At 36.3% G+C, this 26,894-nt stretch overlaps 1 protein-coding gene across 1 annotated transcript in view; it reads left to right on the top strand.

The window, feature by feature from the left end:
• AGBL3 (AGBL carboxypeptidase 3) overlaps positions 1-26,894 on the top strand; it is a gene marked incomplete at its 3' end in the record, with an annotated part of 86,613 nt that overhangs the window by 22,162 nt on the left and 37,557 nt on the right. The window contains exons 8-12 of the mRNA XM_081283317.1: positions 1,956-2,118; positions 5,006-5,132; positions 6,202-6,302; positions 6,772-6,884; positions 20,571-20,637. Coding sequence (XP_081139443.1) covers positions 1,956-2,118; positions 5,006-5,132; positions 6,202-6,302; positions 6,772-6,884; positions 20,571-20,637 — 571 coding nt within the window. The remainder of the gene's footprint in view (positions 1-1,955; positions 2,119-5,005; positions 5,133-6,201; positions 6,303-6,771; positions 6,885-20,570; positions 20,638-26,894) is intronic.

Below are 26,894 nucleotides of genomic sequence, written 5' to 3' on the forward strand. Positions count from 1 at the left end.
TGATGGATTACATACCATAACCTCTTGGCTTGTCTTTATGGACAAATGTGTCAGTTGTTAGATTGCCTTTGAGGAAGGTTAACAGGCAGAAATCTATTCAGTGAGTTTCAGAAAGACTTCTAAGGAAGAGAAATACCTCAGTGCAATTAATCAAAGGCAGGTAAATAAAATAAGAAATTGGTCCTATATGTGTGCAAAGGTGAACCAGCTGTAAGTAGATCTAAGAGTAAGTATATTTAAAGCATATTAGAATAAGAGAGAGTAGATCTGAGTAAAATATAAAATACAGAATCTTAGTTACCTGTGGATAAGAAAAAAATCTAAATTATTCTCTAATATTATTTTAATTAATATAAGTTAAGATACCTTAATATCCTGTTTTACTTTTGAAGTAATAATATTTCTTTAGGAATAGATTATTTAAAAGTAGAGGGGTTTTTTGACTCATGTATAAAAAGCTAAAGAGTCATTAAAATGAGGAATTTGGGGTTTAAAATTGCACAACATACTTCATATCTAAGTTGTTCACTTTGATATTCATGCTTATCTAGTTAGTATTCTAAAAACTTATAATGATCTTTCAGTGGCTTTTTGTCAAAGGTATGTTGTCAATTAGAATTTATTTGGCAACAAATGAGATAAAGGGTAGTTAATAAATATATATAACAGATTTCAGTTTAAAATTTTATTATAGTTTAAAGGAGAATTGTTTTTATTAAAAGTAATGCTTTAAATAATTTATTTTAGATATTAATAGTTTTGTTATAAATATATAATTATAATACTACTGCTAACATTTTAGTATTTATCCTTCCATATATAACAACAAATGGTTTAATTTTTATTAATATAATAATGCTATATAAGATCTGAAAATATGAAAAAGAGAGAAAAGTGCTCATAACACCACTTTTTTTATTTTTCAAAAGCTTTCTCTGTTAGTCATTTTCATTAGTCAGTTTGAGAGTCTTATTTTTTTAAATATTTATTTTGTAGTTGTAGTTGGACATAATACCTTTATTTTATTTATTTTTATGTGGTGCTGAGGATCAAACCCAGGGCCTCAAACTTGCTAGGCAAGTGCTCTACCACTCAGTCACAATCCCCGCCCAAAAGTTTTATTTTTTATTGTTTTAAAATCATTGAGTGCTAAGTTATGATTCTGCCCTTACAGAATGTATAATAATTTCTTTAAAATATTTGTTAGAAATTTATTACCAAATTTTCAATTCAAAGTTTGGTACCATTTTTCTCAGAATGATATTTAGCCACCACATTAATTAAGAATTAACTATTATTTTGCTTCAACACCAGGTTCTCAGGCATTCAATTTTTAAGAAATGTTTGGGTATTTATTTTGGGCTGTTCTAGAAGATTAAAAGCATTCTCTATCCCTGATGAGTTTAAATATCAAAAATATGGAAACCTTTCTGGACAAGTGCCAAGGAAATGCTACCAATAAAGCACTATAGGAGTTTGAAAAGACAAAAATAGATGGTCTCTGCTAGTCAGGCAGGAAGTGAAACGTGAGAAGGGTTTCTAAGGATGGGGTGGGTAGCAGTTACATTTATAAAGATGAAAGGGGAAGACATTCCAGTCCTCCAGAATCAATGTGAAAAGTAATGAGCTAAAACAGGAGTGACCTGTTTTCTGAGTATAACAGAAAACCAGAACAATAGACTAGAACTTGCTGGGAGAAAGTCTTGAGAGTAAGTTTCTTATGAGAGGAGGTCTTCAGCATTCAGATTTTATATATAATAAACAGGAACTTACTACATATTTTAAAGTGTATATTAATAATAATATGTGGCATAGATAAGAAAAGAGAAAAAATGAAAGCTTATGATATAAGAAACTGTATTTATTTGGATTTTACATTTATAAATACAGAATTGTACCCATAGAAGAAAATTCAGAGGTAATATTTAGTAATTTGTTCTTTTTCTTTTTGGTAGGTTGATGGAGAAGCGAGAGGTTATTTTATATTGTGATCTACATGGACATAGTAGGAAAGAGAACATCTTCATGTATGGCTGTGATGGTAGTGACAGAACTAAAGCATTATACTTACAGCAACGAATCTTCCCATTTATGCTGAGTAAAAATTGTCCAGATAAAGTAAGTATCTTTAAGATTTTAATTTTTATTTTACTAAATGTTGTCCATGTAGGACAATGAAATAAAAAATCCTATTCAGTAACCTGCTTTTCGTTAGTCATTTGACTGATTTATACAGCTGACCATACAAATAACTGTGTGGAATTGTTCATGACCAACAGTTTGAAAATATGAGAAGTCAAAAATTCCCATAGTCCCACCCTCTAAATACCCTATGTTTGGCCTTTACAAAGCTTCTTCTGTTGACCATTTTCATCTGTTTGGGGATCTTTATTTATTGTTTTAGTATATATTCAGTTCCTAATTGTGTAGGCTAAAAGATGTGCTTTTAGCCTACAAAATATTGTCTTTTATATATTATATAGTATTTATTAGAATTTTACCAGGAAGAAAATCAGTAATCAGTATTTCAAAAATACAGAGAAATTAGAATGAGAAAAGAATAGAGTGCATTTTCATACTATAAAAATGTTGAAACTACTCAGTTACAAAAGATATGAAAAATTTTTAATCATTTTTAAAAGATTTTAGATTAACAACAACAAAAAAAGTTCCTGTAGACTTCCTCTTAGGTTCTCAACCAACCAATTCAACTATAAAGAACTTATTGGGAAGTACTCTTTATTTTATGGAGACAATTAGCACCCAAAGATATAAAAAGGAAAAGATGATCTGGTAGAAGAGCTATTTACAGAAAGCATAGGTTTACTACCCAAAGAGTATTTGTTCCTTCAGAAAGATCAGCGAAATCAACCCCAGTTCCTGAAACTGTCCCTATATAACATCATGTCAGTACTCATAGGTATATTTTATTACTCCTATAAAATGATCCCATTTTGTTAAGATATTTTAATATTTGTCTGTTGACATATTTTCTGACATAAAATGGATGAGGTTTCTTGAGCAATACAACCAACCAGTCTACAGTTTAAACAGGCCTTCCACGTAATATAAATTTTGTTTAAAATATAGAGGTTTTCCAGGTATGGTGGCACATGCCTGTGATTCTAGCAACTCAGGAGATTGAGGCAGAAGGACAGCAAGTTCCAGGCCATGCTCAGCAACTCAGAGAGATCTTGTCTCAAAATAAACAATAAAAAGGACTGGTCAGGTGACTCCATCACTCTGGGCCTGAAGTGAGATAGAACATCATGGTGGCAGGGCATGGCAGAGGAAAACTGCTCAGCTCATGACATCCAGGAAGCAGAGAGAAGCCTGGGACAAGACACAACCCCAAGGTCATGCCCCCAGTAATCTGCTTCCTACCTCCATATACCTACCACCTAATAGTCCACTCACCTCTCATAATCTAATCATTTCACCTCAGAACACTCCTGCACTGCACAACACATGAACTTTTTCCGGGGACACCTTATATCCAAACCATAAAAACCATCAAACAACTGATTTTAATGGACATTTACAGAACATTCTGAACAGCAGAATATACATTATGTACAAATGTACGTAGAACATTTGCTAAAGTATAGAATATATCCTGTTTTAAAACAAACCTTAACAAGTTTGAAATAATTGAAATCATATAAAATATGTTATCTGACATAATGGAATTAATTTAGAAATCAATAAAAGAAAAAAAGATTTCCAAACAATAGAAATTAAACCACATTCTAAATAATCCTTAGTCCAAAGAGGGAGGTCTCAAGGAAAATTAAATACATATTTTAAACTGAAGGAAAATAAAAATATATGACGTTACATTTTGTGAAATTTAGTTAAAATACCAGTGCTTAAAAAGGAAAATAAAGATTTCAAGTCAATAATCCAAGTTTCTACAAAAAGAAACTGGAAAAGAAAATAAGCCCTAAACAAGTAGATAATATAAGAGCAGGTTAGTGAAATTGGAAACAAAGAAACAGTGCAGAAAAACATTAAAACAGAAAGCTTGTGCTTGGTGAAGAGCAATAAAACTGAGGAACCTAACGAGGAAGAGGAGGAGACGACTCAAATGAAAGAGGGTATCACTTAAGACAATAAGGGGCAACTCAACTCTCTGCACATAAATTTAACAACTTAGATGAAATGAGCCAACTCCTTAAAAAATAACAAACTACCAAAACTCACACAATGTGAAATGGATAATCTGAATGGTCCTCAACCACCAACCCCCACCCCCTCCCCCAAAAAATCTTTACAAAAAGTGAAATCTCAGATCCAGATGGATTCAATAAAGAATTCTACCAAATATTTAAAGAAAATTTCTTCTAGGATTACTATGATACCAACACAAGACAAAGCTATACAAGAAAAGAAAAATACAGACTCTTATACTTCGTGAACATAGATGCAAAAATTTTTAACAAAATATTAGCATATTAAATCCAGTAATTTATAAGATGCGTAATACATCCTGAACAAATGGGATTTATCATAAGAATATCAAATTAGTTCTGTATTTGAAAACTAACCAGTGTAATCCATTATGCTAACAGTCTACAGAAGAAAAAAATGTGTGGACATATCACAAGCTTATCACACATTGCTATATAAAAAGCTTTTAACAAACTCAGCATCTATTCATAATAAATACTTTCAGCAAATAAAGAATAAAAGTGTATTTTTATTAACTTAATAAAAAGACACCTACAAAAATCCTATAGCCAGCATCATACTTGGTGAAAAATAATATTGTTCTCTTAAGGATAAGAGAATATCCACTCTCAACCCTCCCATACAACCTTGCACTGAAAGTTCTAACCAGTATGTAAGGCAAGAGATAGAAAGGAAGAAAAAGCAGACAATCTGGGATGGAGAAGTAATGAAAATAACGTGTATCTATGCAGATTTTGCAGTTAGTTTTTCATTTTTAACCCTTCTTCCTAAGAAATATATGTGTCTTCTTTTTTCTTTTTTTGCTGCTTGTCAGTTTTCATTCCCAGCTTGCAAGTTCAATATTCAGAAGAGCAAGGAGGGAACAGGAAGGGTGGTAATGTGGAAAATGGGAATCAGGAACAGCTTTACCATGGAGGCCACCTTTTGTGGATCTACTTTGGGTAAGGCCAAGTGTTCTCACTCACAGCTCCCAGATCATTAAACCAAAGATATATATTTTCAACATAAAATTAATAGTAGTGGAGTTGATCTGGTAGTGAGCACATTCTTCTCATTTAAATGTATGCTGATGTTTAGTCGATCTATAAGTGGAATGAATAAATTTCCATTATATGGTATTTCTATTTCATTCCCTTTGTTTAGAAAGGAATGTTTGACATGTTGTACATAGAATAATTGGTTGTTTTGTAAACTAATCTTCAAATGCTTTTTTTTTAAAGAAGATTTCTATATATTTTTTAAAAGGGGGGTTCTGATTATTTCAAGACAAAGCAATGAACATACTTAAAAATTATAGAAATATTTTTATTGAATTTGCCCTTTGAAAGGCAAAAATAGACTACTGTGGTGTGTGTGTGTGTGTGTGTGTGTGTGTGTGTGTGTGTGTGTTTATATTTAAAAGGAAACACTTGGGTCCCTGAACTAAAAATTAAAATGTGCTTTGTAGTCTCATTTAATAAATCTTTTAGTTATATCTAGCATAATGTGTGTTCAAAATATTCTAGATTAAGATAATTTTCACACTATTAGACAATGTATCCACTCAAAGGAAAGTACTAGACATCCACATATGTGATTTCTGGATAATTTTTAAAATACCTTGAAACTGATAGAACATTATTCATGATGATGAAAACATTCTCTCACAAAATCTTGACCCAAGTTTCTCCAGAATGACTACTGATACTGTTTATAACTGGTAACCAATATTACACAAGTGTCTAACTGAACTTTCTTCTGCCTTGCAACATAAAGTAATTTGTGTTAAAATAAGGAAAAGTAACAGTTTAGTTTAGTTTTTTTCCTTTCAGCATTGGAGTAGATTGCTTTCTCTTATTTTTAACTTTAATATGATAGGCTGTTAAATGACCTGTCCCAGAGAGGAAAATCCAAAAGACAGGATATGGAATCAAATCAATGTTTGTTCATACCCTTACATTTAGACCTGCTTGCTAAGGAAAAAAATGATTTACTCATCCTCAAGGGTAGATAAACTTATTGATGTTTTAGGTAATAAACGAGGCACTCATTTCAGCACAAAAGACTTGGAGTCAATGGGCTACCATTTTTGTGATTCTCTCTTGGACTATTGTGATCCCGATCGGAGCAAGGTAAGCCAAGAGCATTTGATAAAGCATCAGATTCTAGCCTATCAGATAATACAACCGCCTGTCAACCTACAACAGTTTTTTCCTTTTAATGTCCTAAACCCATGGTCTGGGAATTTTGTTATAGTTTGTTTATTTGTCTGTCATATTCAATGTCCCAGTAACTATTATTCCAAGTGTCTATAAATACTCAATTAGTTTGATTAGGAAGAAAAAAAATTGGGTTTTGGCATTAGGGATTGAACTGAGTACATGCGAGGCAAGTGCTCTACCACTGAGCTACATCCCCAGCCCTTTCTTAATATTTTATTTTATATTGAGGCAAAGTTTGGCTAAGTTGCCCAGGTTGGCCTCAAACTTAACAATTCTCCTTCCTCAGCCTCCCAAGTATCCAGGATTATAGGCATGTACCACTGCACCCAGCATGAAGCAAAATTATTTCATAGTGAACTCATTTATAATTTTTCTCTAGTATTATCAGTGCCTGAAAGAATTAGAAGAAATGGAAAAACGTATGAGTTTGGAAAAAGTCTGTGATGATTCAGATTCTTCTCTAATAGAAATTACATTGGATCTAGAGTCGAGGTAAGTCAATATTTTTGAACTAATGTAATTTGTTGTATTGTTTTACCATGTTCTTTATAATAATACTGGGATATTATTGTCAATTCCACACTGAAAATTTCAACTATAAGAAGGGGGCAAATTTTTCAGCGCACCTGATTTTGACCAGACCACATCAAGACTTCAGTTGAATTATTCTTTTATTCCATTGCTATTCACAGTGTACTTTATGTGAAAGACATACCAAATTGTTTTGTTTGCTTTCTCTCTTTTAGACTTTGTTAAAGCATTTTATGTTCACAGCAAAATTGAGTAGAAAGTACAGATTTTCAGAATATCCTCTACCCCTACACATGCATAGCCTTCCCCATCTCCAACATCTCCCACCAAAGTGGTATATATGTTATCAATGATGAGTTTACGTTGATACATCCTTATTGTCCAAAGTCCGTAGTTAACGAGGGTTCACTTTGGGTGTTATATATTCTATATGTTTGGACAAATTTATAGCAACACATATCCACCATTAAAGTATCATACAGAGTATTTTCATTGTATGGGTTCACTCCAGAATTCACCTACCCTTTCCTGCTCTCACCCCTAACTCCTGGAAACCTCAGATCTTTCAAATTCTCTCTATAATTTTGTCTTTTTTAGAATGTCTAGTTGGAATGATACAGTATACAGCCTTTTCACTGGCTTCTTTCAATTTGTAATATGCATTTAAGTTTCATTCATATCTTTTCATGGCATAATAGCTCATTAGCACTCAAAATATTTTATTATCTGAATATACCACACTTTACCCACTCACCTACTGAAGGACATCTTGTTTGCTTCCCAGTTTGGGCAATTATGAATAAAGCAGCTATAAACATCCATGTGCAGGTTTTTCTGTGTATGTAAGTTTTTATATCCTTTGGGTGGATAACAGAGAGCATGAATGTCAATGTAAGAGTATGTTTAGGGTTTTTCCTTTCAGAATTGGAGTAGATTGCTTTCCTTTTATTTTTATCTTTAATGTGGTAAAAACAATTAAAAAGAGATCTACCCTTATAACTTTAAGCATATGCTAAATGACTATTAGTAAATGCTGTACAGCAGAGCTCTGCAGTTTATTCAACTTTCTTAACTTTTATATCAGTTGGTAATTCCCATTTCTCCTACTTCAGTTCCTGGTAACCATCATTCCATTCTTTAATTATATTAATTTGACTATTTTACATACTCCACAGTAGTGGAATCATTCAGATTTGTGTTTCTGTGACTGACATTTCACTTAGCATAACGTCCACAGGGTTCATTCATATTGTAACCTATTGGAGTATTTCCTTCTTTTTTAAAGCTGGGCAGAATTCCACTGTATTACATACCACATTTTACTTGTCCATTCATCTTTTGATAAATATTTGAGTTGTTTCCACATCTTGGCTATTATGAATAGTACTGCACTAAACATGGGAGTGCTGATCTCTCTTCAGGCTCTGGATTTCAATTCTTTCAGATAAGCACCCAGAAGTAGATTTTTAAATTATATGGTAGTTCTATTTCTAGTTATGTGAGGATTCTCCGTACTATTTTCAATAGCAGCTGAACCATTTTGCGTTCCCACTAACAGAGTGCAAGGGTTCTGATTTTTCTACATCTCCACCAACAGTTGTTGTCTTTTGTTTCTTTAATAATGGCCATCCTAACAGCTAGGAGGTAAAATTTCTTTGTGGTCTTTATTTTCATTTCCCTGAATACCTGAGTACTTTTCATATGCTTGTTGGCCATTTCTCTCTTTTATTTTTTAATACTTATTTTTAGTTGTAGTTGGACACAATGCCTTTATTTTATTTATTTATTTTTATGTGATGCTGAGGATCGAACCCAGGGCCTTGGGCATGCTAGGCTAGTGCTCTACCGCTGAGTCACAACCCCAGCCCCCTTGTTGGCTATTTCTGTGTCTTCCTTGTTGAAATGTTTATTCAAGTATTTTGCCCATTTTGGTGATTGGATTTTTTTTGTAAACCCCTCTTAGGGCTGGCAAAAGGGAAAGGCCACTACAATTGGATCCAGATAAGGCTGAATACTATCTTTTGAAAATGGAAGGGTCGGTCCCCTTTCATTCTTCTGCATATGATTATCCAGTTTTCCCAGCATTATTTGTTAAAGAAACTATTCTTTCTCCCTTGTATATCCTTGATGCCCTTGTTGACTATCAGTTTACCATATATGGGCAAATTTATTTTGGATCTCTAGATTCTATTCCAGTGGTCTACATGTCTGTAGATTTATTTTAATATAATTTGAAATCAGGAAGAATGATGCCTCCATCTTTGTTCTTTTACTAGATAGTAAATGGGTTAAATGTAAAGTTAGGTTGTTTAATTGAGATCATTATCGCGATTGTTTGTCACAATAATTCACCCCAGTACTGCTTTTGCTATATCCCATAAATATGGGTATGTTGTGTTTTCAATTTTGCTTTTCTTTAGGTATGTTTTTAATTCCTTTTTGACTTTTCCTTTGAACCAATGATCATCCAAGGGTGTACCATTTAATTTCTATTTATTTGAAAATATTTCAGTTTTTCTTCTGCTGTTGATTAATATTCCATTCCACTGTGATCAGCATGACACTTGGTATGATTTCAGTCTTCTTAAATTTGTTAAGACTTGTTTTATGACCTAATATGATTCCTTATGGAGAAAGTTCATGTGCACTTGAGAAGATGTGTATTCAACTGTTCTGTGTATATTTATTATATCCATTTGGTCTGTACTATCATTCAAGTCCTCTGTTTCCTTATTGATCTTCTGTTTGGTTGGTCTATCCATTATTTTTCTTTTCTTTTCTTTTCTTTTCTTTTTTTTTATTGGTTGTTCACAAAATTACAAAGCTCTTGACATATCATATTTCATACATTAGATTGAAGTGGGTTATGAACCCCCAATTTTACCCCAAATGCAGATTGCAGAATCACGTCGGTTACACATCCACAATTTTACATAATGCCCTATTAGTAATTGTTGTATTCTGCTACCTTTCCTATCCCCTACTATCCCCCCTCCCCTCCCCTCCCATCTTCTCTGTCTACCCCATCTACTGTAATTCATTTCTCTCCTTGTTTATTTTCCCATCCCCCTCACAACCTCTTATATGTAATTTTGTATAGCAATGAGGGTCTCCCTTCATTTCCATGCAATTTCCCTTTTCTCTCCCTTTCCCTCCCATCTCATGTCTCTGTTTAATGTTAATCTTTTCTGCCTGCTCTTCCTCCCTGCTCTGTTCATACTTGCTCTCATTATATCAAAGAAGACATTTGGTATTTGTTTTTTAGGGATTGGCTAGCTTCACTAAGCATAATCTGCTCTAGTGCCATCCATTTCCCTCCAAATTCTATGATTTTGTCATTTTTTATTGCTGAATAGTACTCCATTGTGTATAGATGCCACATTCTTTTTTATCCATTCATCTATTGAAGGGCATCTGGGTTGGTTCCACAGTCTAGCTATTGTGAATTGTGCTGCTATGAACATCGATGTGGCAGTATCCCTGTAGCATGCTCTTTTAAGGTCTTCAGGGAATAGTCCGAGAAGGGCAATAGCAGGGTCAAATGGTGGTTCCATTCCCAGATTTCCCAGGAATTTCCAAATTGGCTGCACCAATTTGCAGTCCCACCAGCAATGTACAAGAGTACCCTTTTCTCCACATCCTCGCCAGCACTTGTTGTTGTTTGACTTCATAGTGGCTGCCAATCTTACTGGAGTGAGATGGTATCTTAGGGTGGTTTTGATTTGCATTTCTCTGACTGCTAGAGATGGTGAGCATTTTTTCATGTACTTGTTGATTGATTGTATATCCTCCTCCTAGAAGTGTCTCTTCAGGTCCTTGGCCCATTTGCTGATTGGGTTATTTGTTATCTTATTGTCTAATTTTTTGAGTTCTTTGTATACTCTGGATATTAGGGCTCTATCTGAAGTGTGAGGAGTGAAAATTTGTTCCCAGGATGTAGGCTCCCTATTTACCTCTCTTATTATTTCTCTTGCTGAGAAAAAAACTTTTTAGTTTAAGTAAGTCCCATTTGTTGATTCTTGTTATTAACTCTTGTGCTATGGGTGTCCTATTAAGGAATTTGGAGCCCGACCCCACAATATGTATATCAGAGCCAACTTTTTCTTCTATCAGACGCAGAGTCTCTGATTTGATATCAAGCTCCTTGATCCATTTTGAGTTAACTTTTGTGCATGGCGAGAGGAGGGGATTCAGTTTCATTTTGTTGCATATGGATTTCCAGTTTTCCCAACACCATTTGTTTAAGATGCTATCCTTCCTCCATTGCATGCTTTTAGCCCCTTTATCAAATATAAGATAGTTGTAACTTTGTGGATTAGTCTCTGTGTCCTCTATTCTGTACCATTGGTCCACCCGCCTGTTTTGGTACCAGTACCATGCTGTTTTTGTCACTATTGCTCTGTAGTATAGTTTGAAGTCTGGTATTGCTATACCGCCTGATTCACACTTCCTGTTTAGAATTGCTTTTGCTATTCTGGGTCTTTTATTTTTCCATATGAATTTCATGATTGCTTTATCTATTTCTACAAGAAATGCCGTTGGGATTTTGATTGGCATTGCATTAAACCTATAGAGAACTTTTGGTAATATCGCCATTTTGATGATGTTAGTTCTGCCTATCCATGAACAGGGTATATTTTTCCATCTTCTAAGATCTTCTTCTACTTCTCTCTTTAGGGTTCTGTAGTTTTCATTGTATAAATCTTTCACCTCTTTTGTTAGGTTGATTCCCAAGTATTTTATTTCTTTTGAGGATATTGTGAATGGAGTGTTTTTCCTCATTTCCGTTTCAGAAGTTTTGTCGCTGATATACAGAAATGCCTTTGATTTATGCGTGTTGATTTTATATCCTGCCACTTTGCTGAATTCATTTATTAGTTCTAGTAGTTTCTTTGTAGACCCTTTTGGGTCTTCTAGGTATAGAATCATGTCATCTGCAAATAGTGATAATTTAAGTTCTTCTTTTCCTATTTTTATGCCTTTAATTTCTTTCGTCTGTCTAATTGCTCTGGCCAGTGTTTCGAGAACTATATTGAATAGAAGTGATGATAGAGGGCATCCCTGTCTTGTTCCAGATTTTAGAGGGAATGCCTTTAACTTTTGTCCATTCAGAATGATGCTAGCCTGAGGCTTAGCATAGATAGCTTTTACAATGTCAAGGTAAGTTCCTGTTATCCCTAGTTTTTCTAATGTTTTGAACATAAAGGGATGCTGTACTTTGTCGAATGCTTTCTCTGCGTCTATCGAGATGATCATATGGTTCTTATCTTTAAGTCTATTGATGTGGTGAATAACATTTATTGATTTCCATATGTTGAACCATCCTTGCATCCCAGGGATGAGTCCTACTTGATCATGGTGCACAATTTTTTTGATGTGTTTTTGTATTCGATTCGCCAGAATTTTATTGAGGATTTTTGCATCTAGGTTCATTAGAGATATTGGTCTGTAGTTTTCTTTCTTTGAGGTGTCTTTGTCTGGTTTCGGAATCAGGGTGATGTTGGCCTCATAGAATGAATTTGGAAGAGCTCCCTCTTTTTCTATTTCCTGAAATAACTTGAAAAGTATTGGTATTAATTCTTCTTTAAAAGTTTTGTAAAACTCCGCTGTATACCCATCCGGTCCTGGACTTTTCTTGGTTGGTAGTCTTTTGATGGCTTCTTCAATTTCATCCATTGATATTGGTCTGTTCAAATTGTGTGTATCCTCCTGACTCAGTCTGGGCAAATCATATGACTCAAGAAATTTATCGATGTCTTCACTATCTTCTATTTTATTGGAATATAGGTTTTCAAAATAATTTCTAATTGTCTTCTGTATTTCTGTAGCATCTGTTGTGATATTGCCTTTTTCATCCCGTATGTTAGTAATTTGAGTTCTCTCTCTTCTTCTCTTCGTTAGCATGGCTAAAGGTCTGTCGATCTTATTTATTTTTTCGAAGAACCAACTTTTAGTTTTGTTAATTTTTTCAATAGTTTCTTTTGTTTCAATTTCATTGATTTCCACTCTGATTTTAATTATTTCTTGCCTTCTGCTACATTTGCTGTTGTTTTGCTCTTTCTTTTCTAGGGCTTTGAGATGAAGTGTGAGCTCATTTATTTGTTGGTTTTTTCTTTTTTTGAGGAATGACCACCAGGCGATGAATTTTCCTCTTAAAACTGCTTTCATTGTGTCCCATAGATTCTGATATGTTGTGTCTGTATTTTCATTTATCTCTAAGAATTTTTTGATTTCCTCCTTTATGTCTTCTGTAACTCATTGATCATTCAGTAACATATTGTTCATTTTCCATGTGATGTAGGATTTTTCCTTCCTTCTTTTATCATTGATTTCCAGTTTCATTCCATTATGATCAGATAAAATACAAGGTATTATCTCCACCCCTTTATATTTACTGAGGGTTGCCCTATGGCATAATATATGGTCTATTTTTGAGAAGGATCCATGTGCTGCTGAGAAAAAAGTATATCCATTTGATGATGGTTGATATATTCTATATATGTCAGTTATGTCTAGGTTATTGATTGTGATATTGAGTTCTATAGTTTCTTTATTCAACTTTTGTTTGGAGGATCTGTCCAATGGTGAGAGAGGTGTGTTGAAGTCACCCATAATTATTGTGTTGTGGTCTATTTGATTCTTGAACTTGAGGAGAATTTGTTTTATGAAAGTCGCAGCACCATTATTTGGTGCATAAATATTGATAATTGTTATTTCTTGTTGGTGAATGGTTCCTTTTAACAGTATATAATGTCCTTCTTTATCCATTTTGATTAACTTAGTCTTGAAGTCGATTTTATTCGATATGAGGATGGCCACCCCTGCTTGCTTACGAGGACCGTGTGCGTGGTATATTTTTTCCCATCCTTTCACCTTCCGCCTGTGTATGTCTTTTCCAATCAGATGTGTCTCCTGGAGGCAGCATATTGTTGGATTTGTTTTTTTAATCCATGATACCAGCCTATGTCGCTTTATTGGAGAGTTTAAGCCATTAACATTCAGAGTTACTATTGATATATGGTTTGTACTTCCATCCATGTTTGATTATTTATCCTTTTTTAAAAAAAATTTAGTTTGTTTCTCCATGATTATCTTTCCCCTCGCCCTCTGTCTTTACCGAGGCACTTCCCACTGATGGTTTTGGTTATTGTTTTTCATTTCTTCCTCGTGTAGTGTTTTGCTCAAAATGCTTTGCAATGCTGGTTTTCTGGCTGCAAATTCTTTTAACTTTTGTTTATCATGAAAGATTTTTATTTCGTTGTCATACCTGAAGCTTAATTTTGCTGGATACAGAATTCTTGGTTGGCATCCATTGTCTTTCAGTGTTTGAAATACATTGTTCCATGACCTTCTTGCTTTCAGTGTCTGTGATGAAAAATCCGTTGTTAACCTTATTGGTTTACCCCTGAATGTAATCTGTCTCCTTTCTCTTGTAGCTTTTAATATTTTCTCTTTGTTCTGTATATTGGATATCTTCATAACAATGTGTCTTGGCGTTGGTCTACTGTGATTTTGTGTGCTCGGTGTCCTGTATGCATCTTCAATTTGTATATCTGTTTCCTTTTTTATTTCTGGAAAGTTTTCTGTAATTATTTCATTCAGCAGGTTACTCATTCCCTTGGTTTGAATCTCTGTACCTTCTTCTATCCCGATGACTCGTAAGTTTGGTTTTTTTATGTTATCCCATAACTCTTGGATGTTTTTCTCGTGATTTTTTACCAGCCTTTCTGAGTTGGCTACACTCTTTTCAAGATGATATATTTTGTCTTCATTATCTGACGTTCTGGCTTCTACTTGCTCCACTCTGTTAGTGATACTCTCAATTGAGTTTTAATTTGGTTTATCATTTCCTTCATTTCTAGAATTATTGTTTGATTATTTTTTATAATCTCTATCTCCTGATAGAGATGCTTAACTTCTTCTTTTATCTGTTTATGTAATTCATTCTCAATGTGTTCTTTTGCTGCTTGAATTTGCTGTCTTGTATCCTCTTTAAGGTTCCATTCCATCTGTCTAAGGTGTTCCTTGAGTTCTTTATATGACCATTTTTCTGATGACTCTAGATCCTCCTGAATATTTAGGCTGTCCTGCATTGTTTGTGCTCCTTTTCTTCCTTGCTTTTTGAAGATGCTCATGTTACTTCTTGTTCTGTTTGACTGCTGAGTTACTGTTTACTCCTATAAATTTATTTGATGCTTGGGAGGAAAGGTATTAGAAGGGAAGGGAAGAAGTCACTAAAGAGAATGAGAGTAAGCAGGTAGAATTCAAGGGAGGGGGGATACGAAAATTGAAAAGAAATGAAAAGCCAAAAGAAAAAAAAAATAGGAAATAAAAAAAGGAAAAAAAATTTTTTTAAATAGTAAAAAAAAATTAAGATTAAAATTAGAAGAAAAAACATTTAAAAAATTGTAAAAAAATTTTTAAAAAAACAAGAAAGAAAAATGAAAATGAAAGAAAAACCCAAATCAAAAAAAAAAAGAGAAAAGAAAAAAGAAAACAAAAACTAATAAATGCAGTCTTAGAGTTTGATTAACTTCTCTTCCAGTAGGTGGCGCTGTGCCCACCAGGCCAAGTTTCTGCTGTCAATACGCGGAACCAATCACTGTGCAGCAGCTCCTCCCAGACTGGGGGAGTCTCCAATCCTGAGTGCCTAGGGCCTCCTCTTGTGTCTAGTCACTTCCCACTTTTCCTCTAGCCAGGCCCCTCTCACGGGTGCCGCTCACCACAATACTGGCTACACGCCAGGTCTGCTGCTCCCGGGAGCCCTGTTTTCATGAACGACTGGGCACACTCTTCCAGTTTGCCATTCCCTCAGACCCTAAGTTTGTAGAGCTTGGGTCTGAGAATCCTCAGCGAATTTTACTTGCCCTCCGGTAGCCATTATTCTATCCATTATTAAAAGTGATATATTAAAGCCTCCTACTATTATTATATTGCTGCATATTTCTCCCTCTAGTTATGTCATGTTGCTTTTATATATTTATATTTTATATTATATATATTATTTATATATTTATATAATTTATATATTTAAGTACTCTGATATTGAGTGTATATGTTTATACACACAAGTTATGAAGGATATCTGTGTACCCATCATATCTTCCTGATAGATTAACCCTTTTATAATTACGTAATGTTCTTTGTTTTTTTGTGATAGTTTTTAGGTATGTTAAAATTTTAATGTCTTTACAATAAAATAGTATAATGTTAATAGGCTAGACAGAAATTAAAAGAATGTGTGTGTGTGTGTATATATATATATATATATATATCATTTCTTGTTTATTTATATATATATATATAAATAAACAAGAAATGATTGCTACATACACAAAGTAATAGATAAACAATAAATGGAAAATTATAAAATAGATGAACTGATAATTCACAAAGGAGAAAAATTTAAAAATAATATATTAAAAGATACTCAACCTCGCTATTAACCAGGGAAATGAAATAAAACAACAAAATATCATTTCAATCATCTCGTGATAGTTTTTGACCTAAAGTCTACTTTGTCTGATGTAAGTACAGCTACCCCCATTCCGTTTGGTTACTATTTGTATAGGATATCTCTTTTCTCTGTCTTTACTTTCAGCCTATGTGCATCCTTAAATCTAAAGGGATTTTTTGTAGACAGCATGTAGTTGGGTATTATTTTTAAATCCATTCAGTCACTGTATCCTTTGACTGGGGGAGTTTAACCCATTTACATTTTAATTATTGATAGGGAAGGATTTTCTGTTGAAATTTTGTTCATTGTTTTCTGTTAGTCTTATAGTGTGGTCTTTCCTCTCTCCAGATTCTTTTTAGTGCTATTATTACCCATGGAGAACTGACACTGTTATAGAGATGACATAAGAGGGCTATAATATTAGTGAATAAAAAAGTACAAAATTCAAAGCTAAGGAATATTGTTGGAAGAAGGAAAGCATTAATTTTAGAACAGTTTCTTTAGGAAAGATAAAACACTTTTTTATTTCTTTGTATTTATTTCTTCGTATTTCTACATTTTCAATTTCTGAAACTTCTACTGGTAACCAATACATTTGTTTGCAGGTATTATCATTTTGAACTCATGGATTTGTTTATATTTGACAGGTTCTAATCATTTTCAGTCATTATCATTCTAATGTCAAATTTCCCCAAATCTGGTCAATAGAAAATCCTTTAAGTTGACCTGTGTCTTTTTGACATGACTGATAGTCATCATAAGATTTTTAGTCTCATTCTCTGCCCTACAACTGGTATGTACCATTTCTCCAAGAAATTTTGATTCCTTTTAATGATAAATATTATTTAGATAACATACATAGATAGTGGTTATTATTGCTGTAGGTATTTTTCAAAGGTTTGAGTTAGGAAATAGTTTTTTGATTGGTTGGTTGGTTTATTTATTTATTTATTTATTTATTTATTTATTGTACCAGGGATTGAACCCAGGGGTGCTTAACCAACTGAGTCACATCCCCAGTCCTTTTTATTTTTATTTTGAGTCAGGGTCTCCCTAAGTTGCTTAGGGCCTCACTAAATTGCTAAGGCTGGCTTTGAACTTGCAATCCTCCTGCCTCATCCTCCCAAGCCCCTGGGATTACAGATGTGCACCACCACACCTTGTGGAAATGGTTATTTTTAAGAGAGAAAAAATCATGAGCTTGTAGTTATATTTCTAGCAAGAAATTTAAGATTGTAAGATTTAGTCTTCCTTGATTTTATGCTTGTACCTCATTTCTCTAATGCTAAAATTTTTCTATTAGTGCAGATATTTACTTACTTTATCCTACAATATACCAATAAAAATACCCAGTAAAATGAATATGATATAGTTTTAGATTTCTTCGTAATTCTTTTTAGACTTAATGTATATATACTATATAAACTATATATTATATAGTATTAGTATATCATATACATATCACTTGGGATATGCAGCCAAAATACTACTTTAAATCATTAAAAAAGAAAAATGGCCGGGCACAGTGGTGCATGCCTATAGTCTCAATGGCTCAGGAGGCTGAGGCAGGAGGATGGCAAGTTTAAATCCATTATCAGCAACTTAGCAAGGCACTAAGCAACTCAGTGAGACCCTGTCTATAAATAAAATATATGGGCTGGGGATATAGCTCAGTTTGTAGTGTGCTTGCCTCACATGAACAAGGCTCTGGGTTCAATCCCCAGCACCACAAAGGAAAAAAAAAAAAAAATATATATATATATATATATATATATATATATATATGAAAAAGGGCTGGGTATGTGGCTCAGTAGTTAAGTACTTCTGGGTTCAATTGCTGGTACCAAAACAAAAGGAAAAATATATTTTTTTCTCTATGTGATTATGCCACCAATTTGACATATAGTTAAGTGCCTTTTAAAAAAATTTTTAGAAATGCTTTTTCTCCTTTTGATTAAGTTTTTATAATTATATAATATTTACATAAGACAATCCAATTTTCCTAAGTTTGTTTTACTTATCCTTTCATTGTTTTACTTTGAAAATATGAATAAATATCTATGTATTTTTCCTATCCCTATACCTTTATATAAAAGATAACACACTACCTGTACAAGCTTTTTCCTGTACCTTGCTTTTTACACTTATTATATCCTAGAAATCAGGATATTTATTCCTGATGCATGGGACTTCACAGTATAGCTCTACTGTAATTTACTCTGTCCTCTATTGATGGGACATTTGAAAACTGCCTACTTTTAAATTGCTTCTAAATAAGGATAAGAGGTGAGATCAAATAAGATAATGTATAAAAAATTTTATACCATAGTACTATAAAATACCATATAAGTAATATGTTTTAGCATGTGTTATCTATCTGGAATAGCTTTTTTAAGAGATGCAGGACTTCGGGAAGTTGAGAATTACCTTGCTTTTCTAGTGTAAATATGCTTATCTACAGGAGTTTGTAGAATGGTTTTTTGAGTTTATAGAATTATTCTATGCTAATTATTTCTTTTTATAAACTTTATAAAATCTGACAATAAAGAAAGCTTAGCCAGTTTGCAGTGGCACACACCTATAATCCCAGTGACTCGGGAGGCTGAGGCAGGAGGATTATAAATTCAAAGCCAGCCTCTGCAACTTAGTGAGGCACTTAGCAATTCAGTGAGACCCTATTAATAAAATATAAAGAAGGGTTGTAGATGTTGCCCAGTGGTTAAGCACCCGTGGGTTCAATCCCATTACCAAAAAAAGAAAAAAAGAAAGTTTCATTCTTGCATGTCCAGAAATATGACATGTGCTACTTATGAATGTATCCCCCTTTTAAAAGGGAACATGAAAACTTTAACATAATTTTTCTGGAGAAATGAAAATATTTTAAAAGGAAACTGAATTATTTAGCATACAGAAAGCATAAATCCAATCTGTGTTTAAGGAAGCAAGACCATAATAGTAGTAGTAGGCAAAAACATGTGAAGCAGACCTTACTCCAATAAAAAGAATAATTGAACATTTTTAAAAGAGAAAATAAACATAAGTCTCCTGAAGAAAGTTTATAACTGGACGTGAGAAACAAAGTAAAATAAATAAAATCCATTGAGGCTTAAATTGCAAGTGCAGATATGCAGTTTTTCAGATAAAACAAATTCTTTTTATAACTGCTGGGGAAAAATGTGTTTCAAAAACCTAAATAGAGAAAATTCTTTTTATTTAAAAGTATTGATACTCGCGGTGTGGTGGCACATGCCTGTGATCCCAGTGACTCAGGAGGCTGAGGCCGGAGGATTGTGAGTTCTGAGCCAGCCTCAGCAACTTAGCACGGCCCTAAGCAACTAGTGAGACCCTGTCTCTGAATAAAATACAAAAAAGGGCTGGGGATGTGTCTCAGTAGTTAAGCGCCCCTGGGTTCAATCCCTGGTACCAAAAAAAAGTATTGATGCATCTGATTTGTAATGGAAATTATTTCTTTATAAAGTACAATATTTAGTGGTACTAGAACAAATAATATTTTATAATTAGGTTAGGAAATAGTAAAGCAAAAACAAGCTTTGAAAGTTATCCTGCTTAATGACAAAATATTTTCTAGTGCACATTCATTCAGATACTGCTGTAAATATGATAAACTAGCTATGCAATTTCTTAGCCAGAAAGAGCAAATTTAAATAATAAGTAATAACAACATGCTTTAAAACATACATATGTGTTTACCTTACTATATATATATATATATATATATATATATATATATATATATATAAAGAAATGTACATATATATCTATTTCTAAGATGCAATCCAGAAAGTTCTGCTTCTTATTTACCAATCTAAGTATTTATCTACTTCTCTTGTCTTACTGCGTTAGCTAGAACTTTCAGTTTAGTATTGAATAGAAGTGCTGAGAGGGGCCCTGCCTGTCGTCTTCTCAGTCTTTGCACAAAAGCATCTAGTTTCTCACTACTAGCAAGCGCTCAATCACTGAGCTACATCCCCAGCCCCCACAACCCCCCACATTTTTTTTTTTTTGGACAAGTCTTGGTAAGTTACCCAGGTTCGCCTTGAACTTGGAATTCCTCAGCCTCAGCCTCCCTAGTATCTGGGACTATCAGCATGTATCACTGCATCCAGAAACAATGGAAAACTTAAAATGTCACCAAAATATTCTATAAACTAAAATTATTATTTTTGTAGTAGCCGAGGCTCTGACAGTTCGGAATCCAATGACTCTCAGACATATCTTCTGAAGGTAACCTCTCAGGTATAATTAAAATTTTTTGCTTAAAATACAGATATGCTGTTTAGGTTACTCTTCTTATTGTGGCTAACAGGAAAAATGTTTGCAGTTATATAATTATTACATAATAACATTTTTTCTGATTATATGCATATCTTTAAATAATAGAAATTTTTAAAAGGATGGACATAATCTTTACTTTATTTATTTTTATGTGGTGCTGAGAATCGAACCCAGTGCCTTACATGCGCAAGGCAAGCGTTCTACTGCTGAGCTATTATTGAGGCTTAAATTGCAAGTGCAAATATGCAGTTTTTCAAATAAAACAAATTCTTTTTATAACTGCTAGGGGGAAAAATGTGTTTCAAAAACCTAAATATGAGAAAATTATATCTAAATAGATAGATAAATCTAGGCCAGTAATAGAATTTTTTAACTTCAGAGTTCTTTTCCTCATGCCCTTCATAGATAATTATGGTTAAGATCTAGAGAGATTAAATTACTTCTCAAAAACCACACCACTTTTTATTTAAAGAGGTGACAGCCTGAGAGGGGGAAGATGGCGGCGAAGGGAGTGCATCACTCCCGTGTACCGCGTCACTGTTCAGAAGAATGATGAGTTAGAACAGCTAAAAACTATCTTGTTAGGAATTTCTAGCAAAACTGGGGTGCTCCAAAACCTAGTGGAAGGATTTTCATCGCACAAGGATCAGCTACAGGGGCTCAAACGCGAGCGATTTGTCCGCACAGAGGGTCACGCCGCTTATTCAGCAAATCGCCCCGTGGCTAGAATCTGCGGCACGCGCTGGGAAGCAAGAGATAGCAACGCAAAGATACAGCGTTGCGGATTCTGTGGGCTCCTGCCAGCTGTGCAATTACGGTACACAGTGCTGAATTCTGGGTTTGAGACGGGGGAAGGAAGCGGTCCAGTTCGGTTCTCCACTGGTCAGACCACAGAGGAAGCCAGCGTCCACCATCTTGGAGAGTTGACGTCATCATCCCTGTTTTCCACTGATCGCAGCTCATTCAACCACAGAACAGGTAATTTCAGGCTGCCATTCGCCTGCGTCTCGCAGACAAATTACTCAGGCGCAGTGCTAAAGAACCCGCGGAAACTGCTTCTTGGGGCCTGCTCCTATCAGAACATACACGGAGCCCAGGGCGGCCGAATTCTGGCTCCTAGAACTGCTCTGGCCCAGGGCTAAGGAGCCCACGGAGGCTGCTTCTTGGAGCCTGCTCCTATCAGAGCATGCATGGAGCCCAGAGCGGCCGGGTTCTGGCTCCTGGAACTGCTCTGGCCCAGGGCTGAAGAACCCGCGGAAACTGCTTCTTGGGGCCTGCTCCTATCAGAACATACATGGAGCCCGGGGCGGCCAAATTCTGGCTCCCGGAACTGCTCTGGCCCAGGGCTGAAGAACCCGCAGAAACTGCTTCTTGGGGCCTGCTCCTATCAGAACATACATGGAGCCCGGGGCGGCCGAATTCTGGCTCCCGGAGCTGCTCTGACCCAGGGCTGAGGAACCCGCGGAGACTGCTTCTCGGTCCGGATCCTGCTGAGTGCTGTGGGGGCCAGAGGGGCAGAGCAGAGCTGCAGCCCGCGTCCGGAACAGCCCCAGCGACCCGCCGGCATGGTATCACTTCACCCCAACTGCGGTGGGGGCTGAGCAGAGCTGCCGCCCGAGCCCACAAGGTAGGCAGACCACCGGCTGATCGGCGGAACGGGCCCAGTGGTCTGCCAGTGTGGTAGACACGTCACACCAATGGGAGTAGGGGCAGAGCAGGGCCGCCGCCCGCACCCGGAGTGGGCCTAGTGACCCGCCGACGTGGTATCGCTTCACCCCAACTGCAGTGGGGGCCGAGCAGAGCTGCCGCCCGAGCCCACAAGGTAGGCAGACCTGCGACCGACCAGCAGGACAGGCCCAGCGGCCTGCTGGTGTGGTAGACACGTCACACCAATTGGAGTAGGGGCAGAGCAGGGCCGCCACCCGCGCCCGGAATAGGCCTAGCGACCCGCCGGCCTGGTATCACTTCACCCCAACGGCAGTAGGGGCCGAGCAGAGCTGCCGACTGAGCCCGCAAGGTAGGCAGACCTGCGACCGACCAGCGGGACAGGCTCAGCAGCCTGCCGGCGTGGTAGACACGTCACACCAATTGGAGTAGGGGCAGAGCAGAGCCGCCGCCCGTGCCCAGAACAGGCCTAGTGACCCGCCGGCATGGTATCGCTTCACCCCAACTGCAGTGGGGGCCGAGCTGAGCCGCCGCCCAAGCCCGCAAGATAGGCAGACCTGCAACCGACCGGCGGGACAGGCCCAGCGGCCTGCCGGCGTGGTAGACACATCACACCAATTGGAGGAGGGGCAGAGCAGAGCCACCGCCCGCATCCGGAACAGACCCAACGACCCGCGGGCGTGGTACTCACGTCACCCCAATTGGAGAAGGGGCAGAGCAGAGCCGCTACCCACGCCCACAAGGTAGGCAGACCTGCTACCGACCGGCACAACAGGCCCAGCGGTCCGCAGGCATGGTAGACACGTCACACCAATTGGAGGAGGGGCAGAGGAGAGCCGCCGCCTGCGCCCGGGACAGGCTCAGAGGCCTGCCAGCGTGGTAGTCACGTCACCCCAATTGGAGTAGGGGCAGAGCAGAGCTGCTGCCTGCACCCTGAACAGACCCAGTGGCCCGCCGGCGTGGTAGACACGTCACCCCAATTGGTGTAAGGGCAGAGCAGAGCCGCTGCCCGCGCCTGCAAGGTAGGCAGACCTGCGACCGACCGGCAGAACAGCCCCAGGGGTCCGCGGGCATGGTAGACACGTCACACCAACTGGAGGAGGAGCACAGCCGCTGCCCGTCCTGCAAGGGAGACTTTTCAACTATACAAGAGTAATATAAATATATAGGGGGAAAATTTCAAAAACACAACAATTTCACCAAGCAGAAAGAAACGCTAGCAGTATGAAACGACAAGGAAAGAAAGGACCACAAGCAATGCAGGTCAACTCAACTTTAGAAGAGGTAATAGCTGCAGCAGATGGAATGTCAGATAAAGAATTCAGGATATACATGCTTCAGATGATCTGGAGTCTCAAGGAAGACATCAGACAGCAAAATAAGACAATGAAAGATCACTTCGACAATGAATTACATAAACAAATCCAAGAAGCAAAAGATCAACTATACAGGGAGATAGAGGTAATAAAAAACAAACAAACAGAAATCCTAGAAATGCAGGAAGCAATAAACCAACTTAAAAACTCAATTGAGAACACTACCAGCAGAGTAGAACACTTAGAGGATAGAACATCAGACAATGAAGACAAAGTATGTCAACTTGAAAAGAACATAGACAGCTCAGCAAGACTGTTAAGGAACCGTGAGCAGAACATTCAAGAAATATGGGACAACATAAAGAGACCAAACTTAAGAGTCATTGGGATACAGGAAGGTATAGAGGTCCAAACCAAAGGAATGAGCAATCTATTCAATGAAATAATTCGAGAAAACTTCCCAGACTTGAAGAATGAGACAGAATCCCAAATCCTAGAAGCCTACAGGACGCCGAATGTGCAAAATCATAAGAGATCCACACCTAGACACATTATAATGAAGATGCCCAGCATACAGAATAAGGAGAGAATTTTAAAAGCTACAAGAGAAACGAAGCAGATTACATTTAGGGGTAAACCAATCAGGATAACAGCTGATCTTTCAACACAGACTCTGAAAGCTAGAAGATCCTGGAATAACATATTTCAAACTTTGAAAGAAAATGGGTTCCAACCAAGAATCGTGTATCCAGCGAAATTAAGCTTCAGGATGGAAGATGAAATTAAAACCTTCCACGATAAACAAAAGTTAAAAGAATTTGCAGCTAGAAAACCATCTCTTCAAAACATCCTTGGCAAAACATTTCAGGAAGAGGAAATGGAAAACAACAATGAAAACCAACAGTAGGAGGTAGGACAGTTAAGGGGGGAAAATAATTAAAGAGGAAAACAAACCATGTTTAGTAACATAAATAAACAAATATGGCTGGAAGAACAAACCATATCTCAATAATAACCCTAAATGTTAATGGCTTAAACTCACCAATTAAGAGACACAGGCTAGTAGAATGGATCACAAAACAAGACCCAACAATATGCTGCCTACAGGAGACGCATTTGACAGGAAAATATACACATAAACTGAAGGTGAAAGGTTGGGAAAAATCATATCACTCATATGGACTTCGGAAACAAGCAGGAGTGTCCATACTCATATCAAATAAAATAGATTTCAAGCCAAAGTTAATCAAAAGGGATAAAGAAGGACACTGCATACTGCTCAAGGGAACCATACACCAACAAGACATAACAATCATAAATATATATGCCTCAAACAATGGTGCAGCTATGTTCATCAAGCAAACTCTTCTCAAGTTCAAGAGTCTAATAGACCACCATACAATAATCATGGGAGACTTCAACACACCTCTCTCACCACTGGAAAGATCTTCCAAACAAAAGTTGAATAAGGAAACTATAGAACTCAATAACACAATTAACAACCTAGACTTAATTGACATATATAGAATATACCACCCAACATCAAGCAGTTACACTTTTTTCTCAGCAGCACATGGATCCTTCTCAAAAATAGATCATATATTATGTCACAGGGCAACTCTTAGACAATATAAAGGAGTAGAGATAATACCATGCATCTTATCTGATCATAATGGAATGAAACTGAAAATCAACGATAAAAGAAGGAAGGAAAAATCATGCATCACTTGGAGATTGAACAATAGGTTACTGAATGATCAATGGGTTATAGAAGACATCAAGGAGGAAATTAAATTCTTAGAGATAAATGAAAACACAGACACAACATATCGGAATCTATGGGACACATTGAAAGCAGTTCTAAGAGGAAAATTCATTGCTTGGAGTTCATTCCTTAAAAAAAGAAAACACCAACAAATAAATGATCTCATACTTCATCTCAAAATCCTAGAAAAAGAAGAGCAAAACAACAGCAAAAGAAGTAGAAGGCAAGAAATAATTAAAATCAGAGCTGAAATTAATGAAATCGAAACAAAAGAAACAATTGAAAAAATTGACAAAACTAAAAGTTGGTTCTTTGAAAAAATAAATAAAATCGACAGACCCTTAGCCATGCTAACAAAGAGAAGAAGAGAGAGAACTCAAATTACTAGCATACGGGATGAAAAAGGCAACATCAAAACAGACACTTCAGAAATACAGAAGATAATCAGAAATTATTTTGAATCCTTATACTCCAATAAAATAGAAGATAGTGAAGGCATCGATAAATTTCTTAAGTCATATGATCTGCCCAGATTGAGTCAGGAGGATATAGACAACCTAAACAGACCAATATCAATTGAAGAAATAGAAGAAACCATCAAAAGACTACCAACTAAGAAAACCCCAGGACCGGATGGGTATACAGCAGAGTTTTACAAAACCTTTAAAGAGGAACTAATACCAATACTTTTCAAGCTATTTCAGGAAATAGAAAAAGAGGGAGAACTTCCAAATTCATTCTACGAGGCCAACGTCACCCTGATTCCTAAACCAGACAAAGACACTTCAAAGAAAGAAAACTACAGACCAATATCTCTAATGAACCTAGATGCAAAAATCCTCAATAAAATTCTGGCGAATCGGATTCAAAAGCATATCAAAAAAATTGTGCATCTTGATCAAGTAGGATTCATCCCTGGGATGCAAGGCTGGTTCAATATACGGAAATCAATAAATGTTATTCACCACATCAATAGACTTAAAATTAAGAACCATATGATCATCTCGATAGATGCAGAAAAAGCATTTGACAAAGTACAGCATCCCTTTATGTTCAAAACTCTAGAAAAACTAGGGATAACAGGAACATACCTCAACATTGTAAAAGCTATCTATGCTAAGCCTCAGGCTAGCATCATTCTGAATGAAGAAAAATTGAAGGCATTCCCTCTAAAATCTGGAACAAGACAGGGATGCCCTCTCTCACCACTTCTGTTCAACATAGTTCTCGAAACACTGGCCAGAGCAATTAGACAGAAGAAAGAAATTAAAGGCATAAAAATAGGAAAAGAAGGGGCTGGGGATGTGGCTCAAGCGGTAGCGCGCTCGCCTGGCATGCGTGCGGCCCGGGTTCGATCCTCAGCACCACATACAAAGATGTTGTGTCCGCCGAAAACTAAAAAATAAATATTAAAATATTCTCTCTCTCTCTCTCTCTCTCTCTCTCTCTCTCTCTCTCTCTCTCACCTCTCT

Source organism: Spermophilus citellus (genome assembly GCF_964194105.1).
Source record: "Spermophilus citellus genome assembly, chromosome: 3".
In the NCBI taxonomy this organism is placed as follows: Eukaryota; Metazoa; Chordata; class Mammalia; order Rodentia; family Sciuridae; genus Spermophilus; species Spermophilus citellus.